The 21,438-nt window shown below is 41.6% G+C and overlaps 1 protein-coding gene across 2 annotated transcripts in view; it reads left to right on the forward strand.

Annotated features, from left to right (window-relative positions):
- Cd99l2 (CD99 molecule like 2) overlaps nt 1-21,438 on the forward strand; it is a 74,071-nt gene that overhangs the window by 43,986 nt on the left and 8,647 nt on the right. For both annotated transcript variants that reach the window (XM_070039591.1, XM_070039592.1), the window contains exons 2-5: nt 7,722-7,787; nt 10,865-10,933; nt 11,042-11,140; nt 13,302-13,367. In XM_070039591.1, coding sequence (XP_069895692.1) covers nt 7,722-7,787; nt 10,865-10,933; nt 11,042-11,140; nt 13,302-13,367 — 300 coding nt within the window. The remainder of the gene's footprint in view (nt 1-7,721; nt 7,788-10,864; nt 10,934-11,041; nt 11,141-13,301; nt 13,368-21,438) is intronic.

Raw genomic sequence — 21,438 nt, forward strand, 5'->3', positions numbered from 1 at the left:
ATGGCACTGTGGTTCAAGTGGTAGAGCACTAGCTTTGAGCTGAAGAGCTGAGGGACAGTGCACAGGCCCAGAGTTCAGGACCCACGACTGGCAAGAAAAAAAAAAGTTCTCACCTTAAAATCTTTTATCCATTTTGAATTGATTTTTGTACAGGATAAGAGAGATCGAGTTCAATCTTCTACATGTGGATATTCATTATTATATCATCTGTAAATAGGGATAATTTGACACTTTCCTTTTCTACTTGTATCCCCTTTTTTTCTTTCTCTTGACTTATTGCTCTTACTAACAGTTTATGCACTACATTAAATAAGAGTAGAGAGAATGTTCATGTAAAATTCCTGAGTTTAGAGGAAATGCTTTAAGATTTTCCCCATTCAGTATAATGTTGATTTATCATATCTATTTTATCATATCTAATGTTGGTTTATCATATCTATTATGCTGAGATATAATCATTCTATTCCTAAAGTCCTCAGAGTTTAATCGTTAAGTGAGAGTGAATTTTGTCAGAAACTACTACTGCTTCAATCTCATTGCTTATGAAAGATCTATTTCAGTCCTATTGTGTGGTTCATTTTTGGTGCATCATATTCATCTAAAAATGCCATCATTTCTTGTAGATTTTATAATTTCTTAAAATATGAATCCAAGATATTGCCTAATTATCCTCTGGATTTCAGTGGCAGCTGTTATAATATGCCCCTTTTCAACTTAAATTTCATTAATTTAGGTCTTTTCTGTTTTTATTTGGGTTAGTTAATCTAAGAAATTTTCAATCTTGATTTCCTTTGCAAAGAGTGAATTATCTATTTTGATGGTTCTTTGTAGTCTTTTTTTAAAGTCTCCATTTTATTAATTTCTGTCTTGATGTTTCCATATATGGAGACAATTGGTTCTGGCTTTTTAAATTCTCATTTCATGTTTCTTGTTTGTAAACCTCGAGGTACATCATCAGGTTATTTCATTTATTTGATTTATAATGTAGGTTCTCTTAACTGTAAATTTTCCTCTTAGAGTTGCCTTCACTGTATTCTAAAGGCTCTGATAAGCTGTGTTTACACTTTTTTATTTTAAAAATTAAAAAAAATTCTTCTCTAATTTCCTTTTTTGACAGTACTGGGGTTTGAACTCTGGATTTTTTTTGGGGGGGTCCGGTCGTGGGGCCTGAACTCTGGGCCTGGGCGCTGTCCCTCAGCTCTTCAGCTCAAGGCTAGCACTCTACCATTTGAGCCACAGCACCACTTCCAGCTTTTTTCTTTTTGCTTATGTGGTGCTGAGGAATCGAACCCAGGGCCTCAGGCATGCAAGGCAAGCGCTCTACCACTGAGCCACCTTCCTAGCCAGTTATCCAGTCTTAAAGAGAAAATCTCACCCAGCTGACAGAAGCATACAGAACCCCCATTAGACAGGATCTAAGACAAAACACTTCTAGACACATAGCAAATCATTAGAATTCAACAGCAAGGAATTGATTTTAAATGCTGAAAAATCAAAGAAGGAGCTATATTGCAATGGAAAGAAAATTAGAATTACTACAGATCTCTCCACACAAACACTCAACACAAGGAATGCCAGGAATGGTATTATCCAAGCCCTGAAGATCAACAACTGCCTACTCAAACTGGGTTTACCCAGTGAAGCTATCATTTACATTTCATGGTGAAACTAAAACCTTCTATGACAAAAAAAGGAACTCAGGAAAACTAAACCAGCATTATAAAGAATACTAAAAGAAAGTACACAATATGAGGAAAACAATCAAAATCAAGGAAACACATTAGACAAAATCACTAGAAGACCAATTTAGTAAGCACAGGAAGAGGAAAGAAGAAAAATAAAGGAAACCTAGAAAATGGCAGGAAACATGACACATCTCTCTATAACTCTAAACATTAAGAGATTCAATTTCTTAACCAAAAGAAAAAGAATAGCAGATTGGATCACAAAACGAGATCCATCCATTAGTTGACTCCAAGAGACCCATCTTACAGTCAGACAAACTCCAAGTGAAGAGATATTGATATCTGATAAAATACTTTTCATTAAAATCAGTATGAAAAGACAAGGAAGGTCATTAGGTAGTAATAAAGGGAATAGTCCATAAAGAAGGAATCATGGTGGTCAATATCTCTGCATCAAATAATGGAATATCTAAATACGTTAAACAAATACTTTTAGATTTACAGAACAGAATGGACCTAAACACAATAATAATGGGAAATTTTAATACCCTGTTCTCTCCCAAGGGCAGGTCAACCAAACAAAAGATAAGCAAAGAAGTCTCCTAACTAAATGACCGAAATGGACTTAATAGACATCCAGGAAGTATTCCACCCAACAGTGACCCAATTCACATTCTTCCCAGCAGCCCATGGAACATTCTCCAACACAGATCATTTCATAGTATACATAGAGAACCTTAGCAAATACAAGAAGTCAATATACATTCCTTGAACCCTATCTGACAACAGTGTAATCAAACAAGTTCTCAACAACAAAACATACTGCTGAAATCACTCAAACACATTGGGGCTGAATAACAACTGAGCAGAAATTAAGGAAGAAATTAGAAAGTTCTTACCATTTAATGAAAATGAAAACACTTCACAGTGGAACCTCTGGGACACACAGAAAAAGCAGTGATGAGGGGAAACTTTATAGCTCTAAGCACACACATAAAGAAAACAGAACCCATTCAAGTAAATAACCTCATGTTGCAATTAAAGCTACTAGAAAACAAGAAAAAAATCAAATCTAAAACTACTAGACAGAGATAGCAAAGATTACAGCAAAAATCAACAAAATAGAAACAAAAAATAATACATAAAATCACTGAAACAAAAAGCTGGATTAAAAAATTGACAGACCATTTGTGAGATGAATGAAAAAAAGAAGAGAGGAAATTCAAAATCAATAAGATCAGAGATGCCACTGGAAACATTGCAAAAAACATCCAAGAACTCCAAATGATTATAAAGGACTACATTTCTTTTTAATTTGTTGGGCATGGGGCTTGAACTCTGGGCTTGGGCGCTGTCCCTGTGCTCTTCAGCTCAAGGTGAGAATTCTACCGTTTGAGCTACAGCACCACTTCTGGTTTTCTGGTGGTTAATTGGAGATGAGAGTCTCACGAACTTTTCTGCCTGGGCTGACATTGAACTCTGATCCTCAGATCTCAGCCTCCTGAGTAGCTAGGATTACAGGCGTGAGCCACTGGCGCTCGGCTAAGACTACTTTCAAAGCATATATTCCCAAAAGAAGGAAAACCTAGCAGAAACAGACAAATTTTTAGAAACATACAAACTGCCTAAACTGACCCAAGAAGATATAAACCAGCTAAACCAGCCAATAACACACAACTAGATAGAGGAAATAATCGGAAGCCTTCCAACAAGGAAAAGCCCAGGCCTGGATAGATTCAGCACAGAATCTTATGAGGTTTTTTTTTTTTTCAGGCAGGAAGAGAAGTTTATTGTTTTACCACACTGCGGCCCCCACCATGCATGGTGGAGAGGCAGAGCCGAAAAGGGGCGGGCTGAGGTCTGACCTGGGTTTAAGTAGGGAAGGGGCAGAGGATAAGGTGTGGTCAGGTGAGGGAAGGTGTGGCCACACTGGATGCTGATGTGAACTCAGGGCCTGTGACCCTCTTCTGGTTGGATGGTAGGCGTGACGGGGAGCGGAGGGGGGGCAGCCCAGGATGTGACTTCAGGGAGGTGACTGCTAGTAGGTGTGCCAGTTACCTAGGTGACACAGGTACTGGGTGGAGACTTAGCCAAGAGGAGGGAGGAGCCTTCTTCTCCTCAGGGGGAACCTTACATTCCAGCGGTTTAATAATTAAGAAAAGGATATAGATTCTCTCTGGCTACTTCCTGCCAGCAAGGAGCATCCACATTAGAGGTAAAAGGCGGAGATGTGGTCCCCTCCAGGAGAAGGCAGCGGGCAGCAGCTGTTCCTTGAATGAAGTCTTGAAGAAATCTCAGGAGGCAGGGGCTGGGAAACAACAACAACAACAATGGTATTAGAGAGCACACAAACGACACCAAAGGCAAGCATGTAAGTTCTTGTCCAGTTAGGTGGTAGACGGGTATGGACATTAGATGGGCAGGCTTCTTATTTCTATGGGCCTCCCAGCTCTAGTTAATTTTGAATGGGCAGGCACAAAGTGGCTGATGTGACATCATCTCCTCTTACTCCTCTCTGTAGTCCCTTGTTTCCCAGACTGGGACTCCCAGGGGTCTTGGTGCTTGTTGCTGGGATAGCTTGTCCCAGTTGGCATTCACAGGCTTTGAACTCAAGGTCTGGGCACTGTCCCTAAGCTCTACCACTTTGAGTCACAGTGCCATTTCCAGCGTCTGGCTGGTTAAGTAGAGATAAGAGTCCCTTGAGCCATGCTTCAAGCCTGGCTCTTTGCTGGTTAGTTGGGAGATGGAGTCTCAGAGGAATTTTTCTGCCTGGGCTGGCCTTGAACTGCAATCCTCAGATCCAATGAGTCTTTGCCACAAAACTCCTTTTTATTCCCAATTAAAGCAATAAGGAGACCAACAGAAATAATGAGCAGAGTTTACTGTAACTTGATAAGCATTGACCAACCCATATTCGTCACAGTTAATTTCTGTCAGTCTGGCTAGATACTGCAAGGAGGAAAATCTGTAACAAAACTCAGTGGACATAATGAAAGTTTGAACTTACATTGAGACCAAATTAAATCATCTCCAGCCCAAAGAGGAGGGAGGGAAGCGGGGGGGGGGGAGGAGGGGGGGAGATTTCTTTCTTCAGATTTTTATAGTTTTCGCTATAAAGATCTTTTAAGTCTTTGGTTACGTTAATTCCTAGGTATTTTGCCTTTTTTTTTAAACTTAAAAAAATATTTTATTGTAAAGATGTTGTACAGAGGGGTTACAGTTACATGAGTAAGGTAATGAGTACATTTCTTTTGGGGGGGATTGTCTTTCTTTTTTTTAATTTTAATTTTAATTTTTTGTGAACATACTGTACAGAGGGGTTACTATTACATGGGCAAGATAATGAGTACATTTCTTATCAAGCATTGCAGCCTCCTCCTTTGTTTACCCTTCGCATCCCTTCCCAGCCTCCCCCCGCCCCCCCACCCAATCTCCCCGGCCCCCCCCCCCCCCCGCACCAAAGTTGTAAAGTTCGTTTTCGACATGACAACTTGTACTTCTCAGAGTTGCAGTGGGTCCACCTGTATCCTTAAATGACTTGTTTTCCCCATCTCCTCCACAAATTATACCGACATCAAATATAGTGAAAGCAGGGGTTATAATGTGGGGGTATTTTGCCTTTTTTGAGGCTATTGCAAATGGGGTTATTTTCATTATTTCCTTTTCTGCTTATACATTGTTGACATATAGAAAGGCTACTGATGTTTGTGGGTTAATTTTGTATCCTGCTACTTTGCCAAAGTGGTAGATCAGCTCTAGGAGTTCATGGGTTATTGAAAGATCAAACCTAGAATGACTAGCCTTTTTAGAGGGAATCTAGAAGGGGGTCCCCAGGACCCAGCCTGCATTGCGCTCTTGTGGGCACAAGCCAAAAGGTTGGAGAAAATTAAGAGGGAGAGAACAAAGAAGAGCCTGAAAGTAAATAGACTTGTGCCCATTATAATTGCAGTGGCAAATCTGTATCTCTGAGAATATTTTGACTAAGCCTCATTGCGATTGCAAGAAGCATTCCAACTGTGTCCTGGTGTGTTTCTGTGGCATTCTTACCTCTTTTTCTGAGTAGTCTCTCAATGTCAGACCAAAACTCTAAAACTATTGTGTGAGAGAGTAGGAGAAACATTAGAACTTGTAGATATAGGCAGGAACTTCTTGAATACAGTCCCAGTGGCACAACAGATAGGAGAGAAACTCGACAAGTGGGAATACATTAAAATAAAAAGTTTCTACCCAGTTAAGGACATAGTTACTAAACTAGAAAGACAGCCAGCAAATTGGGAAAGAACTTCACCAGCAATACATCAAAGTCCTAATATCATATATATGTATATATATATATGGAGCTCAAGACACTAACCCTTTCTAATCTTGATACACCAGTTACTAAATGGGCAAGGATGCTAAGGAGAGACTACTCAGAGGTAAGAATGCCACAGAAACACATGAGGAAAAGCTCATCATCCCTGGATATAAAAGGAAATGCAAATCAAAATAATCCTGGGATTCCATGTTACCCTAGTTAGATTGGCCAACATTTTTTTTTTTTTTGGGTCCGGTCGTGGGGCCTGAACTCTGGGCCTGGGCACTGTCCCTCAGCTCTTCAGCTCAAGGCTAGCACTACCACTTAAGCCACAGCGCCACTTCCAGCTTTTATCTTTTTGCTTATATGGTGCTGAGGAATCGAACCCAGGTCCTCATTCATGCAAGGTAAGCGCTCTACCACTGAGCCACCTTCCCAGCCCCATGGCCAACATTTTTAATTCAAACAACAACACATGCTGGCTGGGAGGGAAAAGAAACTCTACTGCACTGTTGGTGGGAATGTAAACTAGTACAACCACACCAGAGTTCCTCAAAAAAAAACCAAAACATAGACCCAGCCATACCACTATTGGGCATCTACCCCAAGCATCATGAGCCAGGATATGATAGGGGTACCTGCACATCCATGTTCCTTGCCACACTATTCACAATAACCAAGATAGGAAACAACCCAGATGCCCCACAATAGATGAGTGGATCCCAAAACTGTGGTACCTACATACAATGGAATTTTACACAGCCATTAGAAAGAATAAAATAATGCCATTTGCAGGGAAATGGATGGAACTAGAACAAATCATGTGAAGGACATAAACCAAGATGAGAGACACAAAACGGCATAGGTTCACCCTGATATGAGGAAGTTAGATCTAAAACTCACTGGGAGATGACAAATTACACAGGATCCTAGATACTCACATACAGTGAGACCAATAGAGGATGGTCTTAGGAAAGAATCACAAAGGGGCAATCCCTAAGCACCTCTTCATATGTATATAAAATAACATGCATCCTGAAATGAATTCCAAAGATATGGAAACAAATTACTTTTTTCTTTTTCTGATGATTCTGTATTCTTTACCTAATATGTGGTGTATTCATGTACATATCTTTGGAAGGGTGAGGGGAGAGCACAAAATCCAAGGAAAAAAGGTAAAAAGTGTAGAAGTGGAACTCACTGGACACCGATCAAAGTGAACTATGTAATTCGTGGGTGGAGATGGGAGGGACTGGGAGAGAGTGAGGGAACAGAAGACACTATATGATGTAACCCCTCTGTATGTCACCTCTATAATAAAAATAAAGTAAATAAATAAGAGAACATATTGTAGAAGAGCTGTTGATGTAGCTCAGTGAGAGAGTACTTGTCCACCATGTGTAATGTCCTAGATTTACTCTTCAGTCCTCAAGACAGACAAAGGGGGCGGGGAAGGAGGATGAGCAGGAAGAGAAGGAGGAAAGTAAGGAAAGAAGGAAAGGAAGGAAGGAAGGAAGGAAGGAAGGAAGGAAGGAAGGAAGGAAGGAAGGAAGGAAGGAAGGAAAGAAGGAAAGAAGGTAGGGAGGGAGGGAGGGAGGGAGGAAAGCAGATGGGGAGGAGGAGGAGGGAATAGGAAGAATAAAGGAGATGATAGAAGAGGAGAGAGAAGGAGAGAATATGTAAGTATTATTTTGTTTGGGAAGAAAATATTTATTGAAAACTTACCTTTTTACTTGTAGGATATGGGGATGTAAGGGATGATTCTAATTCGGAGGATGCTCGGAAAAAAAATTCTCCACTGAAGCGTGAGTACCAAATTAAATAAATTATTGAAAGTAATTGATACTGATTAATATGGACTACTCATTCATAATCTATCCTCAAGAAAAGAACAGGTAGCCTAGATTTCATTTGATTATATGAAGTTGGTTTTCATAAATTCTATTTAAAAGAAAATAAGGCAGGGTACTGCTGACTCATGTCTGTAATCTTAACTATTCATGAGTCTGAGATCTGAGGATCTTGGTTCAAAGCCAGCCCCGCTAGGAAAGCCTGTGAGATTGTTACCTCCAGTGAACTACCAAAAAACAAGAGATAGAGCTGTGTGTCTAAGTGGTAGAGCACTAGCCTTGAGCAAAAAAAAAAAAAAAAAAAAAAGTTCAGGGCCAGTACCCAGGCCCCAGGACCTACAAAAGAAAATAAGACTATGTAAGGTATTTGTTGTAAGTATGTACCAATTTTCCCAAGAGGGTACCACTCTCAGTCAGTATGGAGTGTGTTGATCTCAATTACTTTTCTTTAGGGTTTTTTCATATACTCATATATGTGTTATTTTATAACTTTTTCATTTAAAGTATATTGAAGGCCTGAGAGAACATGTCTATTTTTAATAGATTTTTTTTCCAGCTGCCATGATGAGACTATACACTGCATGGCTTAAAAGAATATAATTATCCTGTCAAAGTTCTGGAAAATAGATATTTTAAGGCCATTTGTCAAGAAATCCCCACTCCCTCAAAAGGCTCTAGGGAAACAATGCTTCCCTGAGTTGCCCTGCTGCTGGTGGTCCCTTACATTCCTTGGCTTGTGGCTACATCACCATCTCCTTCACATGCTACCCTTTCTGTGTCCTTTGGCTCTCATGAGAACACTTGTTACTATTCAGGCCCCTCTGTATAATCCGATATGATCTTATCTTGATGGCCTCCTCTTAATTACATCTTTTTCCAAATAAATAAATATATATATATATATATGTAAAGTAGATAACACACATACCAACATATATATAACCACATATCCCTTATTGTTCTCAACTGCTAATTAGTGTACATTGAGCAGAGGTCTGGTGTCATTATTGTGTCAAGTACTGAGGAGATACAGCATAGCAAATGGTGCCTCATGGAACCAGGATTCCAATGATGTGGATTTGGCCATGACTTATATGCCAATTTCCTACTAGCAGATTTATGATTTGTTGGCTTTATGTATAATTCAAAGTAAAGCTACATTGAATATGTTTGACCATATTCTTTGTGCCTAAGTGAGATGAAGCTGCCAGCCAGAGAGTGTATCCATCTTATATCCTACCAATTTCTGTCAAATTGTATTCCACAGTAGGTGGGATATTGTATACTTTCACTGATGCTGTCATAGTTGTACCTGTGTTCCCAGATCTTCAACAGGAGCAGAATTTACTAGTCAAAAGTATGTTCCCTATATGACAAACAAATTACATCGTTGATTATTATTCATCATCCTGATTATGGCATTTTATATATGTATTGGCCAATTGCATTTTCTACTTTCGTGAATTGTCTGTTTATATGCTTTCCCCATTTCTCAGCTGGTTGTTCATCTCTGTTAAATTGGTTTACAAAACCTTTGTATATATGGGTTGAGAAATTGAGGGGTTCTAAAGTCAGACTTACTGGGTGTCTGAACCCTCGATCTATCACTTAGTCAACTGTCACTTTGAGTAAGTCACCTTTCTTTGAAACATGTTTCATCATCTGTTATATAAAAACAAGAAGTCCTATGTTGTAGGAATATTATAGTGATTATATAAGTGGCTATGTGAAACACCTAGCACAGTACTTGGAACAAGGTGAGTACTTTGAATAAAGTGATTAGAGGAACAGGCTGTATGTGGGCATGCCTTAGGAATTGCATACCTGCCTCATTTGACTGACAGACTCAAAATAAACACTGCTAAAATTCCAGATGGATGTTTCATTGAAATGGACAAGCAGATTTTATTATTCTTTTTTGGGGGGGAGGGGAGGTTGGTCATGTGACTTGAACTCAGGGCCTGGGCACTGTCCCTGAACTCTTTTGCTCAAGGTTAGCACTCTACCACTTTGAGCCACAGCACCACTTCCGGTTTTCTGGTGGCTCATTGGAGGTAAGAGTCATGGTCTTTCCTGCCGGGGCTGGCTTTGAACCACGATCCTCAGATCTTAGTCCCCTCAGTAGCTAGGATTATAGGCATGAGCCACCAGTGCCTGGCTAGATTTTAAAATTCTTACAGAGTATTGGTTAACTTTCTTATCACTGTGACCAAATATCAAACATTAGCAAAAACTTGTGAGGATGATTTCTCTTGCTCAGGTCTCAAAAGTACTCAATCCCCAGTTAGTTGACCTTACAATGCAATGAGAGAATGGAGGCTAGGGCATGTCTTCATCTCATGAAAGCACGACCTTGTGGTTCACTGTTGATTGTCTGCATGACTGTGCAGAAGCTTTTACTTCAGTTGATTGTTTTTTTTTTTGTTTTGGGTGGTCATACTTCCAAAATTCTTTGCCTAGAACAATGTCGAGAAGCTTTCCTTATATTTGCTTCTGGTAATTTTACAATTTCAAATCTTATGTTTGAAGCTCTTAGTTTTTTTCTTAGTTGATTGTACTTAGTATGAGCTAAAGGTCCAATTTCATTCGTTTGTATGTGGATATTTAGTGTTCTCAACATCATTTATGAAGAAATTGTCCTCCCCCAAGTGTGTGTTCATGGTCCCTTAGTCTAAGATCAACTGACCATAGGTGTGTGGACTTATGTCTGGGGTTTCTATTTTTTTTTAAAACTGATTTGTACGTTAATGCCAGTACCATGCTGTTTTGATGACTGTCGATTTGTAGTATATTTTGAAATCAGGTCCTATGATGGTTCTAACTTGGTTCTTTTCTCCTGATTGCTTTGGATGTTGAGATTTTTGTGGTTAGATATGAATTTCAGCTTTATGGAACTCTTTAGAGATCATGTAAGGGCCCCAAGCACCAAGACAGGAGTACTCTATTTATGGAATGACTTCTCGAAGCTATGAAGCAGATACACATTTCGTTAGTAAACATATGACCCTTGCTATTCTCCCTCCTGCCTTTAGAGAGATGGGACTATGTTACCACCACAACCAAGAGGCCAGGAGCAACCAGAGCTCCAGTAAATGCTGCAGGTAAGAGACCTTCTCTGAGACTAGTAGGGGAGGGTCCCGTGGAACCCCTTCTGGGACAGTCTCTGAGCTACATATAGTTTAAGCATTTGGCTATTTCTTTTCTTTCAGGGATCCCTGAAACAGATGATTTTGACTTAGCTGATGCCTTGGATGATAAAAATGATCGAAATGATGGCCACAGGAACCCAAGTACAGCAGGAGAAGGAGGTAAGCCCAAGCTGTTGAAATCACTGGCGAGCTCTATGGCTTCTAGTGGTTCTACTTCATTGACTGCAACAGCCCACGGAGACTAGGCCACTTGAAGCCACAGGAGCATCTTAGCTCAGCGGTGCTTGAAACTGTTTGGCTTTAGGACTCTACAAATGACCGAATTGCTCAAGAACTTTTGCTTCTGTGGGCTCTATTTACCAGCATTTAGCATCTTAGAACTGAGCATTGAGGAGTAACTATTAGTCTAATGTGAGAAATACGAAAGCCATGTACATTAATGTATGTAGCTCATTTTATGAGGAATAAATAGTTGACCAGACAAAAACCTAATTTACTGAGAATATTCGTATTGTTCGAATTTTTTGAAAATCCCTTTAATGTCTGGCTTATTCTTGAGACATTATTATGGATCTCACATGTCTGTCTCCATCGAGCTCTGATATGTGGCTGTACTTGAGGTAGATCAAGAAAATTCAGTCTACACAGATATGTAGCTGGAAAGATGGGGGAATATTTGAGTAGACTTCTCAGGTCGGTGTGGGAAGACTTTTGTGATAGAACAACAAATCCCAAACAGTATTTATGTTTTCAGGCTACGTGCGGTGTGGAATATGAAAATAGATCGGGAACTTTCCTCATTCAGACTTTCAGGGGACTTGCAGCATTTGTGGTTTATTAACATGGCACATTTGGAAAACATTGGTGACCTTCAAAATAATGTCACACTTCATTATGCAGGACCAAAAGTCATATTTGGTGATGTCACCACCATTTTTATTAGGACAAGTCTTTAAATATTGAGAAGCTATTAAACTCACAGTAGTATAGTATATTCAAGCTTTTAACAGTCCTAAGTTTCACTCAAAATCTTTTTGTCTCTGTGTGCCAGTTCTGGGGTTCAAACTAAGGACTTGGGTGTTGTCTGTTAGCTTTTGTGCTCAAGACTGTCACTCCTACTACTCAAGCCACAGCTCAACTTCTGGTCTTTTGTTGGCTAATTGGAGATAAGGGTCTCACAGACTTTCTTGCTTGGACTGGCTTTGAAACATGATAACACTCAAAATCTTATCAACAGTCAGTACAGTCAGTGATTTTCCTATATTGACAGGCTTGTCGCATTCATTAAAAGGATATAGCTACCAGGTATTTAGGTTTCTATATTGACAGGCTTGTCTCATTCATTAAAAGAATACAACTGTCAGGTATTTAGGTATTTAGGTTGGTGTCCTCTGTCCAGTAAGTGTGGTTTCCTACGACCCAAAGCAGCTAACACCAGTTAGAAGCAGAACTTCCATAGTTGTGAATAGTATTTGGAGTATGGAAATACATTAAGCAGACTTTCCATTCCATTCCATGGAATATCCAAATATACACACTCCATGGGTGAGCTGTAATGAACTTTTCTGTGACTCTGTGACAAAGTGTTAGAAACTTGGTAAGTTCTAAAAAAGTCAGGAAGCGGGGTTTTTTTTTGTTTTTTTTTTTGTTTTTTTTTTGCAGGGTCTTCTCTTGCTGCAGTGATGGTATCAGCCAGGGCTGGAATCTCATCTGAACTTAGGTTTTCTTGTGGTTATTGAAGGAGAATCTTTCTTTCCAGCTATAGGGAGAATGGCTACCTGTCCAAGACTAGCAGGAGAAAGCCAGTGGGAAGCGGAGGGTCAGGAGATCAAAAGAGTCTATTATTTGCTTCTGGTGTCTGAGGCTTGGGAAGGCCCAAACCTGCTTTGGAAGGGATCACTTGTCTAAGTCAGGCCCACCCAAACTAGTCTTTATTTGATTAACATACCTTAATTACACTAGCAGAATTGCTTCACCTTTGGCCCACAATATAATCTAATCTCAGAGATACTGTGTATCTTCTCCACACCCCACTCACCCAGAGTGACACAAGAAGTCATCTAGGGTGTGTATCTTAACAGTCTTGGAATTTTGCCTGTCACCTCCATCAAGACATTGACTTTGGGGGGCTGGAGATAGAATCCAGGCCTCAATCATGGTGGGCACATGTTCTACCATTCAGTTACATCCCCAGCACCACAAAGGCCATTCATAAGTGGAGGTGACATTTTAGTAAATGCTGGGCAACACTAACAAATAGGAGTTTCTTCTTGCTGACATTTTCTTTGGGTCATTGTAATGCATATTATGTCTCTTCTAGGTTTTTCAGACAAGGATCTTGAAGACATCTTAGGAGGTGGTGCATACAAGCCTGATAAAAATAAAGGTAGGTAGCACAACTGAGTTGTCAAACCATCCTTGCTCAGCCTCAGGGAAATGAGAGGTGGGTACCTAGACAACTCAGCTTGCAAGTTGGGGTTCCCTTGGAACGGTGGGGCTCATGCAACTTGAAGGAATCATCCTAGAGAAACCACCCTTTTGTGGTGACACTCCTTATACTGTGAAGCTGTGTGGGCTACTGTCTCCATGTTAGCAGAAGTCTGTTTGTCAGGTAGCACCAAGGACAGTGACTGGCTGGAGGGCCTGGCTGTCCTGAGGTGGAAGGAGCCAATCACTATGAAAAACTCTTTTTGAGCGGCTCGTAACAAGTCAGGTAGCTTTGGAAACACCCTTTGTTTTGAACTAGTTAAGGACTTACAAATAGTTCAGGAGAGTTCCTGTATCCTTTTTAACCCAACTTTTCCTGAGGGTAATAATGGCTTATATAACCACAGCACACTGCTAAGCCAGAAAGCTGAGAGCACTACTACAGTGAAAAGTCACCTCCAGACCTTACTCAGACTTCATCAGAGTTTAGACATATTCTGTGTGTGTGGGGGGTCTAATGTATCTATGAAATTTTACATGTGTAGATTTCAGTAATCACCACTATAATTAGAGGAACTCCTACCAAGACATAAAAGAAAACAAAAAAATCAGGCTGAGAAGGTGGCTCAGTGGTCGAGCACTTGCCTTGCATGCTTGAGGCCCTGGGTTCGATTCCTCAGCACCACATAAGCAAAAAGAAAAAAGCCGGAAGTGGCGCTGTGGCTCAAGTGGTAGAGCTCCAACCTTGAGCTGAAGAGCTGAGGGACAGCGCCCAGGCTCAGAGTTCAGGCCCACGACTGGGCCTAAAAAAAAAAAAAAAAAAGAAAAGAAAAGAAACGAAAACAAAAAAATCGTATCCTATGGAATTCCTCCAAGCTACCAACCATTTAATCTTTCATTATAGCATACATCATATCTGTTCCTAAGTATGGAGAGATGGCAGGCCAGATTTGACGTAGCAAGACCAAGTAGGGTTATAACCTGTGGCTGTATCTTGTACATCTTAACTTGCTCTGATCACACATTTGCATGGTAAGTTGTTGTTCGTAACTCTTTGGTTGTTACCTGTTGTCATGGCAATCTGCTGTGACAGGATGAGGGGGTTACAAGGTATAAGTGTATCAGATTGGAACCTTGAAATACTCCCATAGTCCTGGCTGTAGTCATCGCATTTGCTCCTTTTTTTTTTTTCTTTTTGGAAGAACTGCGTGCTTTTCATATGGGAACAGTGTTCTCTCCTGATTAAAGTATACCATGGTCACATTTGTCCTTCGAAACACCTTTCCAGACAGTTTCATCTCTAGGAAAAAAAGCCCCCAAAGCTTTGAAATGAAACTCACGGGTGTCAGGAGAACATGGAACATTTAAAGGGCAAAGCCAGCAAATTAGCCAATTACTCCTGGGTGACAAATGGTATTTCAGATGGGGAGAGGAAGGCAGGAGGTGCGTGTGTAAGCACGCACACGAATGAGACTCTGAATGACATGTCAGAGGCTTTTCTTTATTAAAAGTACTTGTTTTAGCAAGGAAGAAGTGTTAGGAAATTCTTTAATTAGGCTCATATTGGAACTTCTCTTGTAAAGAATAATCAATTGTTCGCTTCAGTTATCCGCTCTGTCATGTGGTTGTCAGAGTCCCTGCAGAAAGGACAAGTGTGAAACTGAAGCCCACAGTGGGAGTTGAGACACTACCCTTTACACGAAAACACGACTGGCCTGTGAGCAAAGGGAGAGTGTCACATTTAAAGAAATGATCAGATTCAACAAAAAGAAAAGAACCCAATTAATGCATTTCCAGCCTTGACTCTTGGGGGCATAGATGCAGCAGCCCTTCTGGAGTGTATTTTTGAAATCATATGTTAACTATTTTTCCACCAGAAAACTATTACCCTTCACAGAGCCCCCCTTTTTAGGTAAAAATGACAGTCATTTGTCATAGGTCATCGTCTTGCCTTTTTCTAAGAGAATGACACTAAACCTTTCTCTTCCACAATGACTCCCTTCCAGCCCAACCTGCTTTCTTTGACTGAAAAACTTGAGACCATGAAGCTTTACCCCTGCAGTATCCCCTGCGTCTTTTACTCCCTGCCATTCCCACTGTGAATCCCAACGACTTCCTGACGGCCACAGCCCTCCGGCCTGAATGAGCTCTGTAGCATCAGATTTTGGTGATCCCCTTCTACTTAATGTTCTCTCCCCCCAGGCCCTTCCCAACTCCCTTGCTGGTCTCATGCCTGTTGGGTGTCCAACTCAGTGTATCCATATCCAGCAGGGAGGTGAATGCTGGGTAAAACATTCACAGGTGTCACGCATGTGTCTTTGCCCATCTTGGCTGTTGAGGCACAGTGATGTAGTGTGGATGGCCTAAACATCAGGCATGCACTCCCCCTGTTCTTAGGGCTGGGAGTCCACCAGGAAGATGAGAGCTCTTCCTGCCTTGCTCATCCGGCACCCTCACTGTAGACAAACATGGTGGTGAGCGCACAGACAGGAAGCAAGCTCTCCTGATCGTTAACGTAAGAGCCTAGTTCCCCTCCTGAAGGCTGCCCATCACTTCTGCAAAACCCCAACTTGAAAAATTATGTCCTTTGCAAGGCCGCATTTTTATCCCCAGATGTTTAAGGCCCAAAACATGCAGTGCTAAAAAAATGCGGTAGGAGTGCAGCCCCATCCTCATCAAGATGGCAACCATTTGGTAGGGACAGGGTCTGGGTCACCAAGAGGGCTCTTGAGAGATAGGACGCATGCGTGAAGAAGCATGAATGCTCTCTTTATGTCCAAGGGCTAAAGGAGATGGTGCTCCAGACTTGGTATCCTTGTTCCCCTCTGAGTACTGGTTGCCTCCAAACACAGCCTTTTGTCCTCAGGGGATGCCACTGGCAGCTATTGTCCCGGATTTCATGCCAGGCGTCTGCACAGCCCGTGCTCACCTATCTCCACTTGGCCAGCAGGTGTCCAGACCCAGCCAGCTGCTTCCTGTCACTCACTTTTCAATTTGGGGTTTATTTCACAATATCACAAATGATAAATCTTTTTTTTTTCAATTTCCTGTATTCAGCTTCTGGACCTCTCTTCAGCAGAATTTAAGCTTGCTGATAAGAAGGTGCTAAGCATCTGAGAGAGTAAAGGACAAGTAATAAGTCTCGCCTCTCTGGTCTCACTGCTTGGATTCTCCAGTCTTCCAGCATCTCCCAAACCCCCAAGTTTCTCTCTTGAGCCTTTCAGTTTTTTTTTAAATTTTATTTTATTTTATTTGTGAACATACTGTACAGAGGGGTTACAATTGCATGGGCAGGATAATGCGTACATTTCTTACCGAGCACTGCAGCCTCCTCCTTTGTTTACCCTTCACATCACTTCCCAGCCTCCCCCCTTCCCCCCAATCCCCATCCTTCTCCTTCCCCCCTCCCCCCCCCCGTACCAACGTTGTAAAGCTCATTTTGGACATGACAACTTGTACTTCTCATTGTTGCAACAGGTCCACCTGTATCCTTAAACAACTGGTTTTTCCCCATCTCCTCCACAAGTTATACTGACATCAAATATAGTGAAAGCAGGGGTTATACTATGGGGGAAGGACATACAAAGCAACAAAGAGATAATCTTATAGATGCATTAGAAACACATGCATGAAAGAAAAAAAACATTAAAATACATATCTAAGGCTTCATTTTCCTGACATCACATTATCTGACCTTTTCTGCTTGACTCATACATATACTAGATATTGCAAATAAGGGAAACCATGGGACCTATGTTTCTTTGGGCCTGGCTTACTTCACTTAATATAATTTTTTCCAAGTTTTTCCATTTCCTAACAAATGGGGCAATGTCATTCTTTCTGATGGAGGCATAGAATTCCATTGTGTATATATACTACATTTTCTTGATCCATTCATCTACTGAGGGGCATCTGGGTTGGTTCCATATCTTAGCTATGGTAAATAACGCTGCAACAAACATAGTTGTGCTGGTAGCTTTAGTGTGGTCTTGTTTGTAAACCTTTGGGTAAATGCCCAAAAGTGGTATTGCTGGGTCATAGGGGAGTTCTATGTGAAGTCTTTTGAGGAACCTCCATACTGCTTTCCAAAGTGGTTGAACGAGTTTACATTCCCACCAACAATGAAGTAAGGTTCCTTTCTGTCCACATCCCCTCCAGCATCTGTTGTTGTTAGAGTTCTTGATTTTTGCTGTTCTAACTGGAGTGAGGTGATATCTCAATGTTGTTTTGATTTGCATTTCTTTTATGGCTAGGGATGTTGAACATTTCTTCATGTGTCTATTGGCCATCCTTCTTTCTTCTTCAGAGAAGTTTCTCTTTAAGTCTTTCGCCCACTTATTTATTGGGCAGTTGTTTCTTTGCGGATTTGTTGTTGGGGGGTTTAATTTTTTGAGTTCCAAGTATATTTTAGATATGAGACCCTTGTCCGTTGTATGGCTAGTAAAGATCTTCTCCCAATCCGTAGGCTTTCTATTGATCTTGCTAGCTATGTCATTTGCCCTGCAGAAGCTCTGCAACTTTATGCAATCCCATTTGTCCAACCTTTCTTTGATTTGTTGTGTTGAGCCTTTCAGTTTTTTAAAGTTTTGATCACTCTATAACATAAAATTATTTTAATCCACAAACCACTGAATTATGCCTATAATACTAACTACTTAGGAGGCTGACATCTGAGGATCACAGCTCAAAGCCAGCCTGGACAGAAAAGTGTGTGAGGCTCCATCTTCAGTTAACCAGCAAAATGATAGACTCGAGGTGTGTCTCAAGTGGTTGCGTGCCAGCCAAAATCAAGAAAGCCAATCGCAAGCCTGAGGCCCTGCGTTCAAGTCCCAGTCTCAGTCCTCAAAATTTATATCCTGTATCTATAGAAAACAGTAGCCTTGTACATTTGCTCATTTTACTCAGTGTCATGTCCTCAAAGTTTACTCATGTTGTAGCATGCCTCAACCTCTCTTTTTCCTGGATAATATTTATATACTTAGACACATTTTATTTATCCATTTGTTCTGCTGAATCTTTGAGGGAAATACTTCCATGTTGGCTGTGTTTACTGTCACTGTCTTGAAGTATCTGGGTCCTCTGGTGTGTTCTTTTACTGTTATGGACTCATGTTCCTTCCCTGGGGCCCATTCATGTGCTGAACTCCTCACTGTGTGATATTTTGGACACTGATCTTCTGGAAAGAGGTTACAGTTTGTTGAAATCCTGACAGTGGGCTCTTCTGATAACATTAGTTCCCTCATAGAGAGGTACTCGAATGATTTCTTCTTTGGACCACTTTCCATGTTCTTTCCAGGTTTCATAAGACAAGGAAAGAGTATGTTGTTGAATGTGAAGAGACTTCGGATCCCTTTCCCTGTCTACCACTACACAGAGCAGGGAGTGTGGTGCACACATGAGGCTGCTCTGCCGTCGCTCTTGGGGGCTCTGCATAGGACAGTGAATCTCGTGTTGATTGGGGAAAGCCCCCATTGTGTGATCTATAGGGAGACTGTTGTCAGCGCTGACGGAGAGGACAGACAAGATCTGTATCCGGGAGACTTTGTGAAACTGCAAGGCCTTGCTGGAGGGGCTGATGCCTCAGCCAGGGTGCCCCGTGTGCTGTGGAATATGTGTGCATTTCACTTTAACTCCGTGTCTGGGAGTCCTTCAAAGCAAGCTTTATCTTCTTTATTTTGGGTTATTTGTTTTCATACAGGTCTCATGATGTAGCCCAAACTGGCACTGAGCTTGTAATCCTTCCCTGCCTCAGCCTCGTGAGTGCTGGGATTACAGGTGTGAGCCACCACATCTGGCTTTGTTGATTCATTTTTAAAATTTTCTTTTTCTTTTTGCTTTTCTGTTGACTTTTGTATAATTACATTAAAAAAATCTCTAGACGTCTTTGCTACAACTTGCTATAGTCTAGATCATTCACCAGCATCCTTGAATACTAGAGAACCCCTCGCCATTGTAGATGTGATAGTCCTACTATGTGATGTGCCTCTGTGTCCTTGGCATCCATGTGCATCAGCACTCACTGTGAGCCATTGGAGAGACACACATTATATTGCTGCCTCCTCTGGTGTGAGCCTCTGTGGGACTGAAGGCTGATAACATGTGTACATAGATGTATTGAGACATTGACACTGGGGCTTATTCCCAGTGTCCTCGTGTATGTACCTCATAGCTCTGGAGATTGCAAGGCTACAGCGGGTGGTTACATCTGCTGAAGTTCTTGGGCTAGAAGAAAAGTCAAAGGGCACATGGGAACAGGGCTTTGGAACCCTGTACACAGGGGTATCTGACTCTATAACAGCTTACTCTTGGAACGAATCCAGACCTAGAACAGGGACTTTAGTGTCTCTCTGTAAATCTTAATTATAGTACTGAGGTTTGGCCTTGTGCTTGCTCTGCCGATACTACCTTGTGCCTAATCACTTATTAAAGGCCCCGCCTCCCCACAATACCACGATGTCAATCATCAAGTTCAACGCAGCTCTCAGAGTGGAGAAAATATATTGAAGCCATTGTACACAACTTGCTCACTGAGCCTCTTGCTCTACAGGGCCCCTGCTGCATAACGGTTGGCAGGAATGTGGGAAACCTGACTTTTGAGAATCCTAGCTTGTATGTAGATAAAACATCATGTCCTGTTCCACTAGGAACAGCTTGTGACATACAGCAGGGTCTTGCTGCCCTCAAACTCCGAACTCTGTAAAAAAAAAATATACAAGCTTTGGTCTGGCCATCCAAGGGCAACAAGGCCACATCTGGACATGTCGGAGGCCTTGATGACAGCTGAGTCTCTGGAAGCTAAGGACATCTTAACTCTGACGTCTTCAGAGCCCAGCCCAGCCCTCCCGCCCTCCTCTGTGGTCTGAGGGTGCATGCCTTTGCTTTGCCTTCTTAAACCTGCTTTTACTGAAGTCTCCTTTGTCTGTCCTAGAATTCTTTCTCCAATAAGATCAATGATTTTTCTGGTGATCCAGATTCAGTGCAGGACCAGCCACAGAACTCCATGTAGCTAAGTATGGGCTCAGGTATCTATACTGAAAGCATATTGCACTGTGATGGACACTGCAGGAAAATGTCTGATAAAAATCGAGGTCCAACAGAGTCTGTCTGTTCGGTTGATTGTTTTTTGATGGAACTGGGGTTGGATTCATTTTCTTTTTCTTTTCTTTCTTTTTTTTTTTTTTGGGTCCGGTCGTGGGGGCCTGAACTTTGGCCCTGGGCGCTGTCCCTCAGCTCTTCAGCTCAAGGCTAGCGCTCTACCACTTGAGTCATAGTGCCACTTCCAGCTTTTTTCTTTTTTGCTTATGTGGTGCTGAGGAATTGAACCCAGGGCCTCAAGCATGCAAGGCAAGCGCTCTACCACTGAGCCACCTTCCCAGCCCTGGATTCATTTTCATGGATTACATTGAGTTCGTTATTTTAGGTCAATGTTTGCCACTTGGCCCAATTCTGTTTTGCACAGTGTATACTTTACAGAATAGCTGGGTTCATTCTGAGCTCAGAGAATGTGTTCACAGTGTGCGCACTTTCAAAGCCATGACCTTGGCCAAGGCCACAGAGGCTAGGCCCAAGTGGCTAACTAATTCATTCAACTCGATGAGAAAGGATTGATCTTCCACTTGTTAACTCGCCTCCCAGGATGACGACAGGATGGGATCACTTGTCTGGATGAGCAGAATCACATGGTACTTAAGACCTTAGGATGGTGCTCCCGACAATGATGCGATCAGAGAGGAAGTGCTGGGTGCACAAAGTCATGAGCTTTGGGACTCAATCAGTCTTGGACAAGGAATTAGGCAAGGGGAATCCTGTATTTATTTTCTGCAACCTGCCAGTTCCTTGCTCAGCACTCACATGGCGGGTACTATTCAAAGTGCTGGGTTTTCTTGTTGCCAAGTACTAAGAAGGACAGAAAGTCAAGAACATGGAAGTTTATTCTAGCTTGAAGGGAGGAAAGAAAAGCTTGAATTACTCAGACTCAAACCAAGGAATGTAGTGGCAGCACAGCAGAGTAGCACTGACAAGCTAGTGCC

Source organism: Dipodomys merriami, unplaced genomic scaffold (genome assembly GCF_024711535.1).
Source record: "Dipodomys merriami isolate MVZ:Mamm:240054 unplaced genomic scaffold, mDipMer1.0.p SCAF_3, whole genome shotgun sequence".
In the NCBI taxonomy this organism is placed as follows: domain Eukaryota; kingdom Metazoa; phylum Chordata; class Mammalia; order Rodentia; family Heteromyidae; genus Dipodomys; species Dipodomys merriami.